General features: G+C 46.3%; 1 protein-coding gene across 5 annotated transcripts in view; it reads right to left on the bottom strand.

Moving 5' to 3' along the window:
* slc8a1a (solute carrier family 8 member 1a) overlaps positions 1-17,147 on the bottom strand; it is a 30,165-nt gene extending 13,018 nt beyond the window's left edge. The window contains exons 1-6 of one of the 5 annotated variants that reach the window (XM_086297144.1): positions 16,993-17,147; positions 10,592-12,408; positions 4,170-4,276; positions 1,926-1,946; positions 1,778-1,795; positions 1,672-1,686 (exon numbers count right to left, since the gene is read on the bottom strand). In XM_086297144.1, the coding sequence (XP_086153270.1) occupies positions 1,672-1,686; positions 1,778-1,795; positions 1,926-1,946; positions 4,170-4,276; positions 10,592-12,387 (1,957 nt within the window). In that variant the 5' untranslated portion in view covers positions 12,388-12,408; positions 16,993-17,147. Of the gene's footprint in view, positions 1-1,671; positions 1,687-1,777; positions 1,796-1,925; positions 1,947-4,169; positions 4,277-10,591; positions 12,409-15,635; positions 15,838-16,887 lie in introns of those variants that run through there. The other 4 variants (XM_086297145.1, XM_086297143.1, XM_086297146.1 and 1 more) reach the window with 4 other exon arrangements.
* Positions 17,148-19,520: the final 2,373 nt, after the last annotated feature.

Genomic DNA, 19,520 nt, shown 5'->3' with positions numbered 1-19,520 from the left:
GAAATTCGAAGGCCAGGTTTTGCTGTGAGCGAGTCTGAGACAGTTTCTGCTCAGATTTCATGTTGGACACTCTGAAGGTTCCTCGGGGAAGCGTTTGATCAAAGGTTAATGGATCTTAGAGAAATTTCTGCCAATCACAAGCTGTGAGGAGCACACGTGTTGTCAAAGTGGTGAGGTGCAAAGCCGCCGTTTCCTGCAGGTTTCCCATCATCTCCCAGGTTTAAGTCCTTCTTTAAACGTCTGTCATCGCTGCCTTGGAGAAGCAGCTGATGGTTCAGACTGACACAGAGACGGAGCCTGAAGTTGTCGGGAGCTCACGTCACAGAATTTCAAGCTTGGCGATTGGATGGTGAAATGAACTCTGGGAGTTTGAGGCGGATGAGTGTAAATGACCCCAGAGAGGATCGCTGTTTGAGGGAAAGCTGAATGGGATCGTTCCTGCAGGAACCACGGAGGTCACGCCTTCACAGAACTGAATGAATGTCTTTCCAGATGTTTTCATCTGTATTGTGTCTCAGCTAGGACACAATACCAAAGACAGGCTCTCATTTAGCAAACAGCCATTGCCCTCTCATCCCACTGTGTCTGACGCTGCCTGTGTCTAATCCTTATGTGAAAGATAAGTCCTGACATCGGGTTTCTCCTGTTATCCCTCACTCATTAGCTTCAGGAACTAAAAACCTGCATGGTTAGGTTCAGGGAAAGCTTGTGATTGGACCAAAACATCACTTTGCATCAGGAAACTGCTCGTTCTACACTGAGAGCATGTCTCACGCTCAGCCGGAAGTCTGGAAACAGCCGGCCTGACAGTCACACCTGCTCTTCCAGCTGCTTTGGGATGATGATTTTTTAAATACTCGCTGATGTGTTTGACTTAAAATGTTATTTACTATAATTTCTCTTCTATTTCCACCAACTTCATTAAAGTTGAGACGCTCTGTGGCTCGGCGAAATAACAGGAATGATGGTGTTGCAGCGTGCCGATGGACGCCATGTTTAAATTACCCTGAGCTTCTTCCCCTGCGTGATGCCCTGAAAGAAAACATAACAAGAGGTGCGCTGGTGCTGTTTCATCTGTGATCACGATGACGCACAGAACGGGTCAGGGCATTTCAAATGCTGAGCATAGCCTGTACGTAAAAGATGGACTCCAATTCTGAAGCCACTTTTCAGTTATTTATTTGTAAAAAATGTCTGGAGTCATGTATGATTTTCGTTCCACTTCTCACGTGTGCACCACTTTGTGTTGGTCTTTCACCTGGAATTCCAATAACATTGATTCATGTTTGTGGCTGTAATGTGACAAAATGTGGAAAAGTTCAAGGGGGCCGAATACTTTTGCAAGCCGCTGTAGCTAGGTCCACTCTGTGGCGGCGTTCAGGACGCATGCAGTCACATGACCAGCTCTACGCGGGATATGCCAATCACCCGTCGCACGTTGGTGACCACAGTGAAACACAAACGCTTCTCGGGCCTGGTGGAGCAGCGGGAACGGGCTTTGGTCTGTTTGTAAATCTGAGATTCGGGGCTTCGTCTCAGGCGCCCAACGTTTAAAGGTGATGAATGAGAGTCACGTGAAGAGCTTACAAGACGCCGCTACCATCGTACACGTTGCTTTAAGTGTTGACACACTTTGAAAGCCAACATTTACACCACTGACAGGTGTCTTACCATACAGCTGTTTGTCTATCAAAAAGTCACAAAAAGCACAAATTAACACACACATACAGTGAATGCTCACATGTCAGATATCGTCTCACTGCTGGCTTTCACCTACCTGTCTTAACGAATCCACCTGAAAGGACAGCAAGTACGAAACAGGAAGTCAGAGTTAGTCATTTGGTTTTGTGGCAATTCTTAGAAATCATGAAAGCGACACACATAAACGGTTTGCAGACAGGAAGGGGACAAAGAAAGCGGCTTACCGACTTCCTGAAGCAACACAGCTGAAGAGAAGAAAGAGACGAGAGAGACATGAAGCAGAAGTGACATCAGAAGGTCTCTGTTTGACACACCTGTCCTCAATCTGGACTTCATGCTGCTGAACGAACGCGTGACAAACGTGACGCCAACGACGGTTCGAGCGGTGGTCAGCTGTTAGTTTACTGTTACATCTAACACAAATTTAAAGTGTGCGATTAACACGGACACGTGCAGGTTTCATATGAGAGTCCAGGCTGAATGGACCTGACCCGTCCTCCCCAACCTGCCAGCATCACAGCTTGACCGGACACATCCGCATCTGTCCACACCTGGACCAACAAGGAAGCGAGAATCTCTCTCCTAGCCTCTCCGGGACTAAGATAAGACGAACTAGCATGTTCTAGTGAGGCGAACTGGGCGAAGACACAAACTCCACAAAAACCACCTGAAAACCCAGTGAAACACCCAGGCTGCCTCAGTACACTCAGGGAAATGAAAGTGGGCGGTTGTTACGTTTAAAAGATTCAAACTGGTAATCTGAACAAAATAACTTCCTGTTTCTGTGGTGACCATAATTCCAAAGATTTGAGACCACGGGAAAATCACTGGAGTTATAAGAGGCAGACGACCACACAGACGACGTGTATGCTATCGCTCTTTATTGTGGTTTAACCTGTCAGAGACAAAAACGTGCAGAAAGTTGTGTATCGAGCCTTGTGATCAGAACCTTCCTGCTGTTTTTAAGCCTGGATTGACAGCTCAGTGGCACAGCGGTTACCACTGTTGCCTCACAGCAAGAAGGTCCTGTGGTCAAATTCACAATCTGGCCGAGTTTGCAGTGGGTACTCTGACTTCCTCCCACAACTGAAAAGTTAGGTTAGTTGGTGTTTCTAAATTACCTGTGAGTGCAAATGGTTGTCTGTCTCTCTGTGTTAGCCCTGCGACAGAATGGTGACCTATCCAGGGTTTGCCCCGCCTCTCGCCCTATCACGTCCGGATAGGCCCCGGTAACCATGGTAAAAGTGTTTTTACGTTAAGTGGCCCTCGAGGCCTGGAGTTGGACACCCCTGGTCTAGAATTTGTTGAACACTCTAAAAAATTAAGTCTTTAAATGAACTTAATGAAAAGGATTTCCACATTAATAAATGGCTTTCTGTCAGCATTAGGCATTTTTTTCAGACTAACATCATTTTCATGGGTTGGATCAACTTAAATAAATTAAGTTAGACTCAACTGCAGTAAATAAGTTGATCCAACTCCATTAAGTTATAATAACAGCATTGCATAATGCTAAAATAAAGCAATTTAATCACATGAAAATTCTTTCCATTATTTGTTCATGTTATTCAATTCAGTCCAAAGGAGTTTATTTAAAAATCACAAATCGCCACAGCAGTCGCCTCAAGTTAAAGACCCTGCAATGAAAACCCAACAATCATATGACCCCCTTTGAGCAAGCACTTTGGCGACAGTGGGAAGGACAAACTCCCTTTGAACAGGAAGAAACCTCCAGCAGAACCAGGCTCAGGGAGGGGCGGGGCCATCCAAGAGCTGTTAAACGCCACAGGTGACCTGGTTACACGTGCCTTCACATCACAAACCCGACGAGAAGAAAAAGCGACACCGGGTGTTCGCCATAAACGTCTGAGTGAACGGCAACAATACTGTGTGAAGATTTCTATGAACCCGGAGAAAAGAATCAACGCGTTGATTTTGTTGTCGCCTTATATATCGATAAAGTTGACTCAAACTGTCCTAGCACCTCTCAGCACTGATAATTCAGTCTGGACCAATAGGACGCCAGCTGAGGGCAAAGGAGTGACAGCAGCAAAGACAAACTCCACAAAGACAGGCAAAGGAGGACAGGTCAGAGGTCGTCAGAGGTTAAGGTGCCCGTCCACACCTGTCCATCTCCTCCTGTTCCAGTACGGCTCCTGCAGCTCTACGTAGAAGCTGGCATTCTTATCATACTCCTCGTGATCGATTATTTTAATGGCTATGATCTTCCTGTGGGGGGAGGGGGGTCAGAGGTCAAGGGTCATGCATTAGTTCACACAAACACAGACACCTTGTCTGCCTGCTGGGATGCAAAAACATGATTAGCTCAGATTATTAAAGGATGAGCTCAACTCAAACTTCCCCGCACTCGTTATGACATTAAACACCACATCAACAGGGCTGACTGAGGTCAAAGGTTATCAGTGATATAGAAGGGGTCAGGGTACAGGAAGGCGACACCCCCCCACCTTTCCTCTCACTCATCTCCAGCAGCCGAGGCTCTCCGATCTCCAGGAAGAAGTTCTTGTTCTTCTCGTACTCTTCGTCATCGATTATATTTATCCGAATGGTTTTGCTGAAACAGAGAAAAGCCGGAAAGAGAGTTTGCAGAAGGAGAAGCGTGCAGAAGCCCGAGACACCGCAAAAGGAGAAACACGGCGGGCAGAGGGAGACGCCGCCGACATTTACACACACACACACACCGCGTGACCTCGTGTTTCTGTTCGCCGGCACCGCTTCGTACGAACGTTATGTGCGCAGCTCTCTGAGCTCCAACCCTAAACCAGGCCAGTACTATGCTTAATATTTATGACTCCAGGAAATCAAATCTGAGTTGTTCAGGTGAGGCAGCAGAGTTAGGAGTGTGAGGACGCACAGAAGAGAGTCAGTCATTTCTGAATTTCATGTGAAACAGAGAAGACGAGAGGACGGCGAGGAGATCTCATGATGACACAGTTTGTTTGTTCGGTGTTGGAGGCGGAGCTGGAGGCTACAGCAGGCCGTGTGTGTGTGTGAATGGAAACTGCATCCACTCCCATGTTTATTTAATGTGAGCAGATTGATGCTTTGGGGCTTTCTCAGTGATCCAAGGACACGGTTTGTTTGGTGTCACAGTTTCAGGACACTTTCAGCTTTGTGGATGTTTGAGTTTCAGTTTTATTCATCCAAAGAATCTGTAAATAAAATAAAAGCAATCAAAGAACTCACAGACAAAAGAGCTGATTTAAAACCAGTAAAGTGTAAATCATCATCAAAGTTATCTGCAAAGACAGAAGGTTGTTTGGGATCAGCGAGGATGACTTAGATCTCACTTTGTGCCGATTCATTATTATTTAACTTTTAAGTCATCTTTAAAGAACCTGATAATGCAGATTACAGTTACTGCTGCTCATTTTAATACTCGTCTGTTTGTTTCCACCCCGAGTATATTTAGTGCTGGTTACAGATCGACCATGTTACCATGGAAGGAGTGCCCAGGTGATTCTCAGGTGGAGGTAAATCTCACAGCACCAGAGGAGCACCTTCTGTTCCCTATAGCAGGAACACAAGACTCTAAAAAGTCCCATCAGAAGGAAACAGCTGGAAGGACAGCTGGACAGGAAAGGACGGGACAAACATGGACACTAACTGAACCCGCCCGGCCGAGACTCTCTGCCGTAAAGCTACAACCACACTCACAGCTTTGCCGTAAACCAAAGAACGCGCAGAGACTCGGACGTCCACGGCGCGTCCTCAGATATTAACTGTGTAAATGTGAGGTCTCTGTGTAAACAGGACTGAAAACAGAAGCTCATAAACTCATTTTATCAAACACAGAAACACGTCACACGTTAAAGCTGACAAAATGAGCTGTTCTGAGATCAGTTTTAAAGCAGGACAGCAAATCTAAACTGCGGGTTTAGCATCGTCTTGCTCCATCATGAGGTGCACAGGCACTGACACGCCCCCATCAGAGCTGCAGGCTGATGTTTGGTTGGGTCTGACCTCAGATCAGTTTTAAAGGAGCTTTGGAGCTGTAACTTGTATGTATGGAAGACACGCTGAGCTGCTCACAGACGCTGACTTCGCAGGTCGGCGACCCTCTGCCTCTCTAAGACGGCGGTTTGATGCTGTGATCGCGCGTCCTCTTCCTTCACCTGTTTCTCTTTTTGCAGAATTTTTTTAAAGTTGTTGCCATGAAATTCAAAATGACCTCATATTTTTCTAACAATGGAAAATGTTGTCAGTTTAAAGCTTTGATTCGTTGTCTGTGTTTTATTGTAAATAAAATAAGCATCCTGAGTTTTGTGCATCTGGGTTGTAAAATCTTGAAAGCTGCTTCGTTGCAGTGACAGAGCGTGAATGCACCGAGGAGCTACAAATGGAAACGCTCTCCGAGCTGCAGAGGTCTGTGTGATTTACTGCCTCTATAAAAATCAGAGATTACATATAAACTCTACGTAAGTCAGCTTTTTATCACTGCAGAGGGTTTCTGTGGAGGAAGGAGAAACGAGATAAAAAGTACACCGAGTCTGCAGACGTGGCCGCCGGCCAGCAGCGACCTCCCCCGTCGTCGGCCGTGACAGGAACAAGCTGCAGTGATGTGTCTGCTTTATGGGCTGATGCTGCGACGAAGAGCAGGGACGAGGTGCTGCTGCCTGAACGCGGGCTGGCCTAATAAGGAAGAGAGCAGCGTGGTGTTTATCTGCTCCGCACAGCAGACAGAAGACATCTGACACACTGAAAATCCCCCACACCTCCAGCCGCCTGAGAAAAGATGGAAACACGAGCGAACATCCAGCATCCGTGCAGCAGGCAGCTACAGGCAGCAGCAGGCAGCAGCAGGCAGCTGCAGGCCGCCCCCTCAGCGAGCCGCTGCCATGCAGGATGCAGGTGTGCACACCTGCAGCAGCTGTTACGTTTCAAATCATCACACTTTCACTGATCCGGCATCCGACCACACACCGCCATGATGTCACAGACTGCTTTGACTGGCAGCGACAGACACCTTACACCAGGGCTGTCAAACATAAGGCCCGGGGGCCACAATCGGGCCCCTGGATGGCTTTGGAAAATGTGAAGGAGGGCATAAATTGTTGGCTGTATTTGAATACATTTCCTGCCACGCTCATTCACGCTGCACCAACGTGACAGAAAACACTGAAAGTTGTGTTGCCGTCTACGACACAAACGTCAGATTTTTATTTATTTCACAAACGTCCTTAATGAGAAAAAAGCTTTTTCTGTGACTTAACTGAAACTTTATGTTTTATAATTACAGGAGAGTCTGGCCAATGACAGAAGGCCTAGTTTCACTGAGCCCACCCAATCAGGAGCAGAGATGGGCAGTAACTGTAATCTGATTACTTTTTTCAGGTAACGAGTAAAGTAAGGGATTACTATTGCAAAAACAGTAATTAGATTACCGTTACTTTCCCGTAGGAACGCTGCGTTACTGCGTTACTAAAACCGTGACTTTTTGCGAGAATGTCTCACGACAGTGACGTAAGCGAGTGCGACGTTGGTGACAACAGCTGTGTGCAGATCAACAATGGATCACATATCGATTGTGGGAGAGAGTATGAGCGTGCAGCGTTTAAAGCGTGGAAGTACTGACCTTACTTTGAGTTTGATTCCATAAAAAGTGACAAAAACATTAGCGTCCGCTGTGCGTGGGAAGAAAACTTCTTTTTACAGCGAAAAAACCCCTAAACTTCCAACAAGCACCGAGTAGCTACGACGTAATGGGAAACTCACAGAGAAACTCGCGGATTCTTCCACTGACCGCGGCACACCTGCACCAGGGTAACCCTCCGCCTGCCCCACTCCTGCTTTACAGGTGAAAATAGAGCAACAGGGCCGCTGAGTCTTTGACTTTATTTATTTTCTGCTGTGTTTTACTTGCATCTATTTGAAAGACTGAGTGTAAACACACAAAATATTTTATTTTATGTGCTGGAATGTGCAGAAAATAGGTTTAAATGTTAAACTAATTTCTTCCAGTCAGAGAATGTTGCATATAATTAAATGTTTTGCTTGATGCATAAAGTTAAAAGATTAAAACTAATAAAACAAGTTTTAAAAAGAGACTTTTCCATCTGATTACATTTTGTATGATGGATTATGTAGAAAAAGTAGAATTGGGCTGAAAGATCCATCGCTTTATCACCTCTTCAGGGTGTAAATCGTGTTTTTAAAAAGTAACTAAGTAACTAATTACTTTTGAAAATAAGTAATCAGTAAAGTAACGGGATTACTTTTTTGGGGAAGTAATCGGTAATTAGTTCCTGATTACTTTTTTCAAGTAACTTGACCAACACTGATCAGGAGTGAGGTGATGTCACACATTCGTTTGACACAAAGTGAGCATATTTGGAGACATGGGTGGAGTCATAATGTAGTGTGGCAGTGAGAAAAGTAACGCTTTATGTAGCCTTGACACGACACGGAAAGAAATAACAAGGAAAGGAAAGAAGGAAAGGAAAAACGGAAAGGAAAGAAGACAAGGAAGGAAAGAAAGAAGGAAGGGCCCGGTCTCTGCTCTTCTGTTGGAGCCGTCATATCGCTCCTTCCTCGCGTTGACAAAAACCGGACACAGGAAATGCTACGGCTGCCTCGGTGACGGCTACGAACTATAAACCGGCGCAATGATGCCAGGACAGCAGACACATTCCAGGAAGAGTTTCATATGTTTAATATCTCGTCATTTACTGGATTGTCTGACACCTAGAAGAAGGTGATCCAGATCAATCACGTGTCGGAGGGCCAATCAGAGCTCCGCCCTCTCAAACACATCGAGGGTGCAGCTTCACAACGCGTGACCTGCTGAGGCGCAAACACCGCCGTCCCCACAGACAGCTGTTTACAGCCAGGGGACACCTGCAGGGTGTGACACGCATCGAGTCACGCTGTAACATAATCACAAAGCACACAGTGGCTGATTTGCTGGGCGCCATCACATGACCTGACAGTCTGCCTGAGGCAAAGCAGACGCTGCCTCTGGGAAAAAGAATCACTTGGATAAGACCATCAAATGTTCCCGTCAGGACGACTGCAGCAGCCCTTCACCTGGATCACCTGTCCAGCTGTTTCAACATCACTACATCAGCTGCGTGTCAAACTGAATGCCATCGAGCACGTTCACCGCCGCCGTGCAGCGTGCAGGCGTTTGTGTACCTGACTCGCTGCAGCTTTGATGGATGCAAGCTGTGCGGCTTGTCCTGCTTCTGTCACTGGAGGACTCACTGAGCAGCACACACAGTGCTGACGGGGAGGCGTGCAGACTGACGGTGCGCCTAATAAACTGACTATAAACGACCCGCCTGCAGCCATCTGTCTCCCGGGTGACTGAACGCAGCCTAAAACAGGACGTGCCGTGGAGCTTGGAGATCCTGCCTCTGCTGCGATAACTCCATCGGTCTATATAAGGCTGCGGCCGCAGCGCTGCCAGCGTCCTCATTAATAAACTCAAACACAGGACGAGCGAGGCAGCGTCTCCATTCCAGCACGCCGTCCTCTTCCTTTCGCGGATATAAATGTTTTCATTTGAGACGTGGAAAGAGTCGACCTGCAGCCACTATGCCAGGCATGTAAGGCTGAAGACACAAGTCACGTGACTGTGTGGAGGCGGAGTTACACTCAGACCGGGGTACAAGAGCTGTGAGGCATTTCGCTCGTTTTCATCGTGACCTACGACCTCAGCACCCTGAGTGGTCACTAGGATTACTCTACCTAAACACAGTAGTTAGATTACTTCTACACATGGTGTGCCCCAAATGTTTGATGTAGTTTTCTTAACTTGTGGCTTTATATTTATGCACGGGAGCCCAGCTGGCCCCCGCCGTGTGGCTCCACACCACCAGCAACCTGTGTGTGTCTCTGTGTGTGTGTGTGTGTGTGTGTCTGTGTGTGTGTGTGTGTCTGTGTGTGTGTGTGTGTGTGTGTGTGTGTGTGTGTGTGTGTGTCTGTGTGTGTGTGTGTGTCTCTGTGTCTGTGTGTGTGTGTGTGTGTGTCTGTGTGTGTGTGTGTGTGTCTGTGTGTGTGTGTGTGTGTGTGTGTCTGTGTGTGTGTGTGTGTGTCTGTGTGTGTGTGTGTCTGTGTCTGTGTGTGTGTGTGTGTCTGTGTGTGTGTGTGTGTGTGTGTGTGTGTGTGTGTGTGTGTGTGTGTGTGCGTCTTAATTCTACATGAGGATTGTGGATTCATTCATTAAAGTTGTGGATTAATTACCTTTAAAGATCAGGACCAGCTGTGTGTGACGTGGAAGCAGAAGCTGAATAATAATGGAGTGGATTTATAAAGCGCCTTTCAAGGCACCCAAGGCGCTTTACAATACCACTAATCATTCACTCTCACATTCACACACTGACAAATTTGAGTTCTCTGACTCTTGTTTAGTGTCAGCAGCATCTGATGGTGCTTCAGGTGTCGAGTGATTAAACTCGATGGAAGTGATGCTTCTGATGCTGAAACTATTGTCTGCGTCGTGTACAGTTTAAAGAGGTGATGAAAAAATTCCCATGCCTGTTCATTAGAATAATCTGGAAAGGTTTGAAATCTACAGAGTGATCCGTACATAAATCCATTTATATTTTAGGATTAATAAGAAACCATGTAAGAGAAGCCAGGCCTGCCACGTGATGGTGTAAGGGCTAACCTCTTAACATGTTCGGTTTTGTTTCAGCCACATGCCAAACAGACAGTAGAAAATGTTAGGTCACAAAGAAATGCAATTCTCCTTAAAAAGCTGATCCATGAACTAATCCAAACATGACTGAACTCAAACCCTAACTCTAGTCCTGGAGGAGGAGCCAAAACACTGGTGGGTGCGAAGCGATTAGCATGTAAGATACTGTTACTATAACACCTGTGGAGCTAAAGTTGTTTCAGATCGTTAAAGAGGATTCGTACTTACGAAATCTCATCGTTCTCAAACTCCAGAACTCCGTGTGTATCCTCAAAGTCCTCGCCGCCTCCTTTAGCGGACCCCTGTATCGTTTTGTAGGGCACTACCACAACGCCGCGTGCTCCTGAGGTCCGGATCACCTTGACCTCCATCACCCCGACGCTCTCGCTCACGGTCATCACTGGCTCCTCGAACGCAAAGATCCCGGCGTGGTCATCATCAAATATGGTAACGGTGGCCGTGCAGGGCAAACCCAGACCTGCGAGGGTGTCCACGTGGTTTGCCTCGTGACTGTTCGAACCCTCAGCTGTAACTCTGACGTTGCTTAGGTGAACCAGGAAGTGCTCGTCTTCTTCAAAGATGTCGTCATCGATAATATCGATGCGGATTTCTTTTTCCGTCTCACCGGGTTTGAACACAACTGTTCCTTCTGTGAACTGATAATCTGAGCCGGCGTTGGCGGTGCCGTCTTCTGTCCGGTAATCCACGGAGACCATGCTGGTCAGGTCTCCGCCACGTCGAACCACATTCAGTGCCACGCTGCCGCAGTTCTCCAAACACTGGTAGGTACCAGGGTCGAAGATCACTTTGGAAGAGAAGTCGTTCACCGACACCTCAGAGAAGATATCATGGGTGGCTCTCTTGGCTTGGTCAGCGGCATGCTTCTTCAGGACGTTACCCGCTCCTGTCATGATTCTGGTCGCTTGGCAGCGGTAGAAAGCTCGACTCTTCTGTTGCTGGGTTAAAACTTGGTAATTCGCAAGCTCCATCAGCTGCTCCATCTCCTTCTCCGGATGTTTCTGTTTCAGCTCCTTCAGGATCCTCGCCACCTCCCTGCGGGCCTCCTCCTCGTCCAGCTCCTTCCCTTCAAATCCTGCCTCTCCATCTGTGAACTCCTCTCCATGAGAGTTAAGCATTTTTCCATCCATTTCAATGTCAACCTTTGAGGGAAGTTCTGGTTCTCCCTCCGTTTCGATGATCACTCCTTTCCGCTTCCCCGCCCTGTATCGCTTGTACATGTATTTGTAGAAAAGAAGTCTGCGATCCGCTATGTACGCCAATCCAACGCAAAGTGGGAAGAAGAAGAGCGTGAGAAGCCCCTCCCATATTTCCACAACTCCTGGAGAAAAGACAGCCAGGATCAGATAAAGCCAGGTGTAAGCAAAGACGCTCCAGGCAGCGGTGATGAAGAACACGCGCAAGTGCTTCACTTTTCTGGTCTCTCCTTCAGGAATGACAGACACACACAGCCCGATGATGACGAACATGTTGAAGGCGGCGCTTCCTACGATGGTGTTGGGACCGAGCTCCCCGGCATTGAAGTTGTGCCCACAAACCTCCACCACTGAGAGGAGGATCTCTGGGGCGGATGAACCCAGTGCCATCAGGGTCAGGTTGGACACTGTCTCATTCCAGATGCGTACAGTCGTCGTGATCTTCTCACCGTTTGGTTTCTTGATGGTGATCCGTCTCTCCTGGGAGGTGATGACTTCGATGGATGCCATGAAGCGATCGGCGATAATGGAGACCCCTAAGAACATGTACGCTAACCCCACGAAGTATATGGTTGCTCTGGCGAGGCGGTCAGTGAAGGCTGGGTTTTCTGGCTTCCACATAGGAAGGATAACGCCCTCTATGCAGTTGGTGCTTCCACCACATTTGCTGTGGTTGGTGGCTGTCTGGTTGGAGGTGAGAGTCAGAGTAGAGCCCGCTGCTGCTGAATATGGAAACTCAGTTGAGATGACGGTCAGAAAGAAAATCAGCTTATAGGTGAAGAACATCGGCATGGTCCTGGCTGGGCTCATGGTGCTTCAGCTCCCTTAAACCTGTAAGATACAGAGAGAGTGCTCATTATTCTGGTTTCTCCCTAATTATGTTTAAAACCGAGCTGGAGCTGAAGCCTTGTTCCACATTCAAACTAGCTCTACTTCTAAAAGTGGCTGTGAAACTGGCAGCAGCAGTGCTTCAGTGAAAAAAGGAGAGTCTGTCCTCTCATCTGTATGAAAGCTAAAGTCTGTCCTGACCCACACATGAGTCATGTTCTCATGAGATGGGCTTGGTTTGTGAAACATGAAATGCTTCTGGCAGGCTGAACAATATTATTGGTGTATCTTATGGGGTGGCTGTAGCTCAGAAATCTGCTCTCTCCTTCTAGTACTGACAGGGAGAGAGAGCAGATTTCTTCTTCATTGGCTTCCTGTTAAATCCAGAATTCAAAATCCTGCTCCTCACATACAAGGTCTTAAATAATCAGGCCCCATCTTATCTTAATGACCTTGTAGTACCATATCACCCTATTAGAGCACTTTGCTCTCGCTCTGCAGGCCTACTTGTTGTTCCTAGAGTATTTAAAAGTAGAATGGGAGGCAGAGCCTTCAGTTTTCAGGCCCCTCTTCTGTGGAACCAGCTTCCAGTTTGGATTCAGGAGACAGACACTATCTCTACTTTCAAGATTAGGCTTCAAACTTTCCTTTTTGCTAAAGCATATAGTTAGGGCTGGACCAGGTGACCTTCCCACTGTCGCCAAAGTGCTTGCTCATAGGGGGTCATATGATTGTTGGGTTTTTCTCTGTATGTATTATTGTAGGGTCTACCTTACAACATCAAGCACCTTGAGCCGACTGTTGTTGTGATTTGAATTGAATAGATCAGGTCAGCTACACAGCAAATTCAAAAGTGTTAAATGTTTTGGTGTTAATAGTCTTCTTGCAAAAGTAGAGTTAATTTTACTCTAAGTAGAGTCACATTCTTTTAACCACCAACAGAGTAAATTCACAGACTCCGCCCCCAGCACGGCTCCAATCGAAGCTGAAGTGAAGCCGTTTCAGAACATTTTGCTCTACATATTTGAGTTGTTTGCCATGCTTGGTAAGTCATTTTTTCAAAGATTGTTTCAATTATTATTCTGAGCTTTTACTTCTGTGGCTCTTTGGAGTTGAGACAAAGCTGTGTGAAAGGCATTAGCCATGTTGCTCGCTGATAGCATAATATTCTGTTTTAGCTAGCTGAAAGGTATTGTTTGCGGGCAAATACCACAGCACTGAAAAAAGCTTGCATGTGAATTTTCAGTCAAACTTTTGGTCAAATACACCTAAAACAATGTCTAGAATGTGAAATGTTGGTATAATGGTGCTACTTGAAGCCTGAAAACGATCGCCCATAAAAAATAAAAAAAACGAGCAAACAGCAGTAGCAGGCGTCCTGACTGGATTCTACGTTAGCATAGATCCCTCCAGAGTTTTGTGCACATGGTTTAGGTAAAAATGAAAAAGGTTGAGGTTTTACATTTAGTTCAGTATTACCTGTTGCCTGTGTCTTTGTCTTTTGGGAAAATACTTTACACAAGTAGTGGCTCAAAGATGATTCCTTTTTTTTTTACTGTGCTGCAATTGTTTACTGGATTATTTGTGCCATTAATTAGTGTCAACTAATTTTTATTCGATCTCCGCACAGGATATGCTTGTGAAGATGGAATATGGGGGAGAGCAGAAGTGCGTTGAAGTTCCACAAAGGGATGAATGAAGGACATGCATATTGTATTGAAGAAATAAGTGATGAGATGCTGTTATTTGCATTTACCATGTCAGACCTTTTGATAAACAAAATTCTAATGAAAGTGAGAACATGTATACTGTTTCATCTTTCAGAAAATGTTTTGAAATTGTGGTGCACAGTTCAGAATAAATGTTTTTCAAAAACCATTGCGTCTTTTTAGTAAATGTTTATTTCCAAAAGAAATTTCTAGAAGGTCAGAACAGTAAAATTCCTGCTTTTTAGAATGAATTAGAAGATAACTCTTACGTAGTTAAACTAAAATACTCTTTGAGAGTTAATATATAAACTCTTAACACCAAGTGTTAAATTATCAACTCCAGACAGATTTGGTGTTTAACACTAAATCAGAGTTAACGTACCAACTCTCCAAAAAGAGTTAAATTAACACTCTCTGGTGTGGACCCATATAGACACTTTAATAGTGTTGAAATCAAATCCGACAGTGTTAATTTGGACATGCTGGATTTGCTGTGTACTAATCAAAAGGTTGGCAGTTTGATCCCTGCTCCTGTCTCCATGCCAAGGTATCTGTGGGCAAGACACTGAACCTCATGTTGCTCTCTGAGGCATTCTTCAGAGTGTGGCTGTTAGAGAGAAAGCACTTGAGTAGAAAAAAAGTGTTTGTGTGAATGTGATAGTGCAGATGGGGCGGAGCCACAGAGCAGCTCCTCCTATTTCAACCCTACACCAGCAACACTGAAGTCTAATGAGAGGCTGCTCTTACAATAACAGCTGACAACAGCAACCATGGCTGTTGTTCCTACAAGGTCACATTTCACACCTCAGTATGACTATGAAAAGACACAAAGCAGCCCAATTACACAAAGGCAAACTAACCTGCTGCAAGAGAGCGAGACAGGAAATCAAAGGTACAAAAGTATATAATAAAATAAATATATATATATATATATAATAAAAAGAAACAGAAAAGTACCACGAACACTGCAAATCACTTTAGAAGAAAGAAAAACGTCAACACAAGCTGTCAGAAATGTGATAAAAGAAGACAAAGCTACGAAGAGAAAACGACAACCAGCGAGCCGCAAACCTGCTGGAAAAGAGAAAAACTACTACTGGAGGACATCAAACTGTTAAAACAAGTGACAAAAAATGACTAAAGTGACACAGTCCTTTAAATTCGTTTATGTCTCTTTTATATTCAAGCTTTTTAAATAAAGATAAAATTTGAATGGACATCTTTAAAATGATTCGATGATCTTTAATAACCCAACCAAGTTTGCAGCTCACACACACTGATCACAAACACTGCTGCGTGTCAGCGTCCAGGTCAAAAATGCTAATTTATAATAAAAAAATATATACATAAATAAACAAGGATGGGTGTGCGAAAATGAACAATCGTAGACCGATTAATCCAAACCATCCCTGTCAGAGTTAGATCAGGGAGAGATGCTGTGACCTGCTGTGACATGAACAGCAACACAAGCTCAGCTGAAACGCTGGAGCACGATTGCTCAGGAGAAAATCAGAAACCTACCTTGGCTCAAACTGTTTCAGGTGAAGATCAAACTCACTGATGGACGATGGAAAAGAAGAAAAAATCAGAAGGGTGACAAATGCACAAGACTTTTCATCTGACAGAGAGCTGAAACCCCGACACTAAACCTCCTCCAGAGGACCAGCGAGAGGCTGTCAGACGGCGTGGAGACGAGGAACAGAAACACCACCTGATGATAACACCGAAATAACAACAGAGCCGACGGAGCAGCGCCGTCCTCTCCTCAGCACCTCCTCTCCCTCTGCCGCCCGCAGGGTGACGTTAACAAAGAGGACACGAAATCAGCAAATCAGATCACGTGTAACAAATTCATTCAGAGCCAGGCTGTTTCCTGCAGCTCCGCTCTCACGTTTCCTCTTTAACGGGGGTCAGATTACTGAATCTGGAGTTTGGTGAGTCCACACCTCACGTCTCATCCTAAACTGATTTGGTCCTCCTCTGCTTCCTGCAAACTTCAATTCAGTTTGATTTACACAGCGCCAAACCACAGCAACAGTCGCCTCAAGGTGCTTTATATTGTAAGGTCGACCCTACAATAATCCATACAGAGAAAAACCCAACAATCACATGATCCCCTATGAGCAAGCACTTTGGTGACAGTGGGAAGAAAAAACTCCCTTTTAACAGGAAGAAACCGCCGTTTATCAGACTGATCTATGGACCAAACTGCATTTTATTCACCCCGTTACCTCAGCCTCGTCTCCTTTACTTCACTTCAATCAGTGCTGGGAGGAGTTTCTCCTTGTACCACCGCTACAGTGAAAACTTATCCAGAAGTACTCGAGCTGTACTTCTCTGGTCTCAGCTCTCTCACACAGACCTCCCCTCTGAGAGTTGAACCTGAGCTACAATCAGAGATCAGCTGTGTCCAAAAACAGCTGTTTGGCTCCGATTTAGTCAGATTTAAACAGGCGAGTTATGAAATCATCCTCCCGCCGTACAGGTGGCGTGAAGGATGGAAATATCTACTGAGATCAACCAATCGGTGCATCAGGCTGTAAGCATGGGAAGTTTAACATGGGAGTCTATGAGGACTGACTCACTGCTGCCTCCGCTGGATGTCAGAGGAACTGCAGGCTTTGGTCCTTCTGGTCCTTCACTTGTGGTACAAAGTACCAGCAACAACAGTACTAATCCTCACACGCCAAAGTACTGCTGTATACTATTACCACACCATTACACCCTATAAAATCACACAACATTACACCAGCTACCCTACAGCATCACCTACGTCTGCATTACATCACTCCATCCCAGAGGCGTGACGATGACCTGAAGAAGCCCAGCTGCCGCAGAGTAAACCCGGCCTGTGGTGCTTCTCTGAGCTGGTACTCACCTCTGGTCCTGACACAGCAGCAGCAGGAGAAGAGAGTGCGCTCAGGAGGGAGAGCCGAGTCCGATAACTGCTCTAAATTTAACAGAAAAACATGTCGTACTAAACATGGCTGCGTAGCTGCCTGCGTGCTGCTTATCGTCCTTCTGCTGGCGGGCCATGGCCATACAAGGCTCTGCAGGGCCCGGGGCCATTCAGCAGCTCCTCGTCACCACCGACACGTGGGGAGATAACCGCTAACGGCTAACAGAGGCAGGAATGCTGGGACAAGTGCCTCGCAGCCACCCCCATCCCCAAACCCCCACACATGACATCTGCACAACCTTCACAGGGAGGCATCCAGAGAGCGACACACTCACACCTTTAAACACGGTTCCTCACAGCAGACGAGCCTCGCACAACTTCTGATTTTATTGTAAGTTCTTAATATTACAACGAGATGCTTTTTGTGACTGAGGCTGACACCTGTGCAGGTTCACCTGCAGATTGAAACCCTTGCTGCGGGGTTATGAGGACAGAGTTCAGCTTTAAGCATTCACAGAGCAACACTTCCTGTGATTATCGTGATCATTTCCTGCAGCAACATGCTCGTGCTGCGGTTCAGTCTCAACGATGAAGGTTTAGGAGTGAACTGTAAAACTCGTGCTTCTGGTGTCTGTGCAGACCAATCATGAGATAAACACGGGGGTCAGCTGACCCTCCTAGAACCACGTCTCATTTTCTGTTATTTTCCGCTGCATCAGTGCAAGTTTACAGAAACTCGGACCTCCTCTCAGCATCAGTGACATGGATCAGAGAGCAGAAACCAGCACTGGTGCATTGTGGGTAAACTTTCAGGTGTCTGCTCAGAGCAGGTGAGAGCAGGTGCTGTTTGAGGCTCATGATAGCTGGGATGTTAACGTCCATACTGATGATGGCTCTGACCTCTGCTGGGAGTTTTATGAGAGTCATGGACACGTTTCGTTTTTACCAGCATGTATCTGGCTCAGCTCACGCCAAAGGGCACTCTGGACCTTGTTCTCAGGACATTTTTACTTCGGACCAGCGCTGTGTTATTTTTATTTATCTGTATCTGTCCTACACCAGTTCAGCCTGTTGTCCAACACCAGTAACTTTACCTGAGTTGGCGAGCTTAGTGGTACCATCTCTGTTACCTACACCAGCAGATCAAAAATGTCCCACAGAGCATCACCCCCAGTGTGCTCACTGTCGTTTCCTGGCCTCTGGCAAAGTAGCTGCTTCAAAAATGGTGTCATCCACCCACTTTTGAAAAAGGAACATTTGGATCCTCCTCTGATTGGCAGTTATAGACCCACCTCCAAGTTGCCACTTACTGCTAAGATCTTAGAGAAGCCTGCGGCCCTCCCTGAGACCTCACTGAGTCAGCTCTGAGAGCATCAAATGATGATGCAGAATGACGACGGTTGCTGTTCTGTGTTGGAGCTCATCTTTTCATTCTGCTCAACAGGTGCTGGGTTGGTGTATCAGGATCTGGCTTGGAGCGCTTCTCTTCGTACCTGTCTGACACCAACAAGCTCACCTGCTTGCTCAGGTGTCAGCAGGCTGGTGTAGTGTGGGGAGTAGTGAGTGCGACAGCTGAGCCTGAGCCAGCACAACAACCAGAAACAACCAGCAACCAAGTCTCGTAGGCTCAGACGACTGCTACTGCAGCACAGGAGGAGGGGCCACAGCCCAACAACAGCGTGAGGAAGAGACGAGGACGGTGAAATTAACGTGGTAAGAAAACAGATCACAGGTGTCGAACTCCAGGCCTCGAGGGCCACTGTCCTGCTTGTTTTCCAACTAACCTGCCCTTGTAGCTTCTTACTGGCAAAGCACACCTGATCCAGGTAATCAGCATCAGGTTGGGCAGGGATATCTCAAAGCCAAGCAGGATGCTGGCCCTCGAGGACTGAGGTTTGACAGCCCTGAAGCAGATGTAGGGACATAATTAGGAAGGAAGAGACTCAAAGACTCAAGTAAAATAAACGGCCACTCGACTACGACTAACAGCTAACTGCTAACAACTGTTGATGGTCACCAGTGATGGGAATAACGGCGTTAGTTTTTTCAGTAACGAGTAATCTAACTAATAACTATTCCTATCGTTGCAACGCCGTCACCGTTACTAACAAGATAATGCGGTGCGGTCGCGTTACTGTTTTTCAACAGACGGTTGAAGCTGTCTTCAGCTTATCGCACCTTATATCAGTTGCACGGAGTAATCTGGGCGCTACAGCTTTAAGCAGCTGCGCGCTCCCGCGGACGGCGATCACTTTCTGCCCGATGATCAGTGTCTAGCACAACACCTGGAGCTCAGGGGGCAAAACAATGGCATGAGTGCTGCTGTTTGACTGAGCAAGAGTAAAGGAGTCGTGGTAAGACAATCACATGACCACTTACAGACAAAGCAACAAGGTGACATATACCAGTTTTTAAATTGTGTTGATAGGCCATGTAAAACAGAGTCATGCTAATCTGGCGACACTCTCGATGGAGGACATTGAACGACATCTACCAATTCAGAACCA

This window comes from Aulonocara sp. 'chitande type north' Nkhata Bay, linkage group LG6, assembly GCF_057382095.1.
Source record: "Aulonocara sp. 'chitande type north' Nkhata Bay isolate Kocher_YH1m ecotype deep benthic linkage group LG6, A_spYH_male_GT1.1, whole genome shotgun sequence".
Taxonomy (NCBI): Eukaryota; Metazoa; Chordata; class Actinopteri; order Cichliformes; family Cichlidae; genus Aulonocara; species Aulonocara sp. 'chitande type north' Nkhata Bay.
Note: the sequence above shows the minus strand (reverse complement) of the source record. Positions and strands in the feature narration are given on the sequence as shown.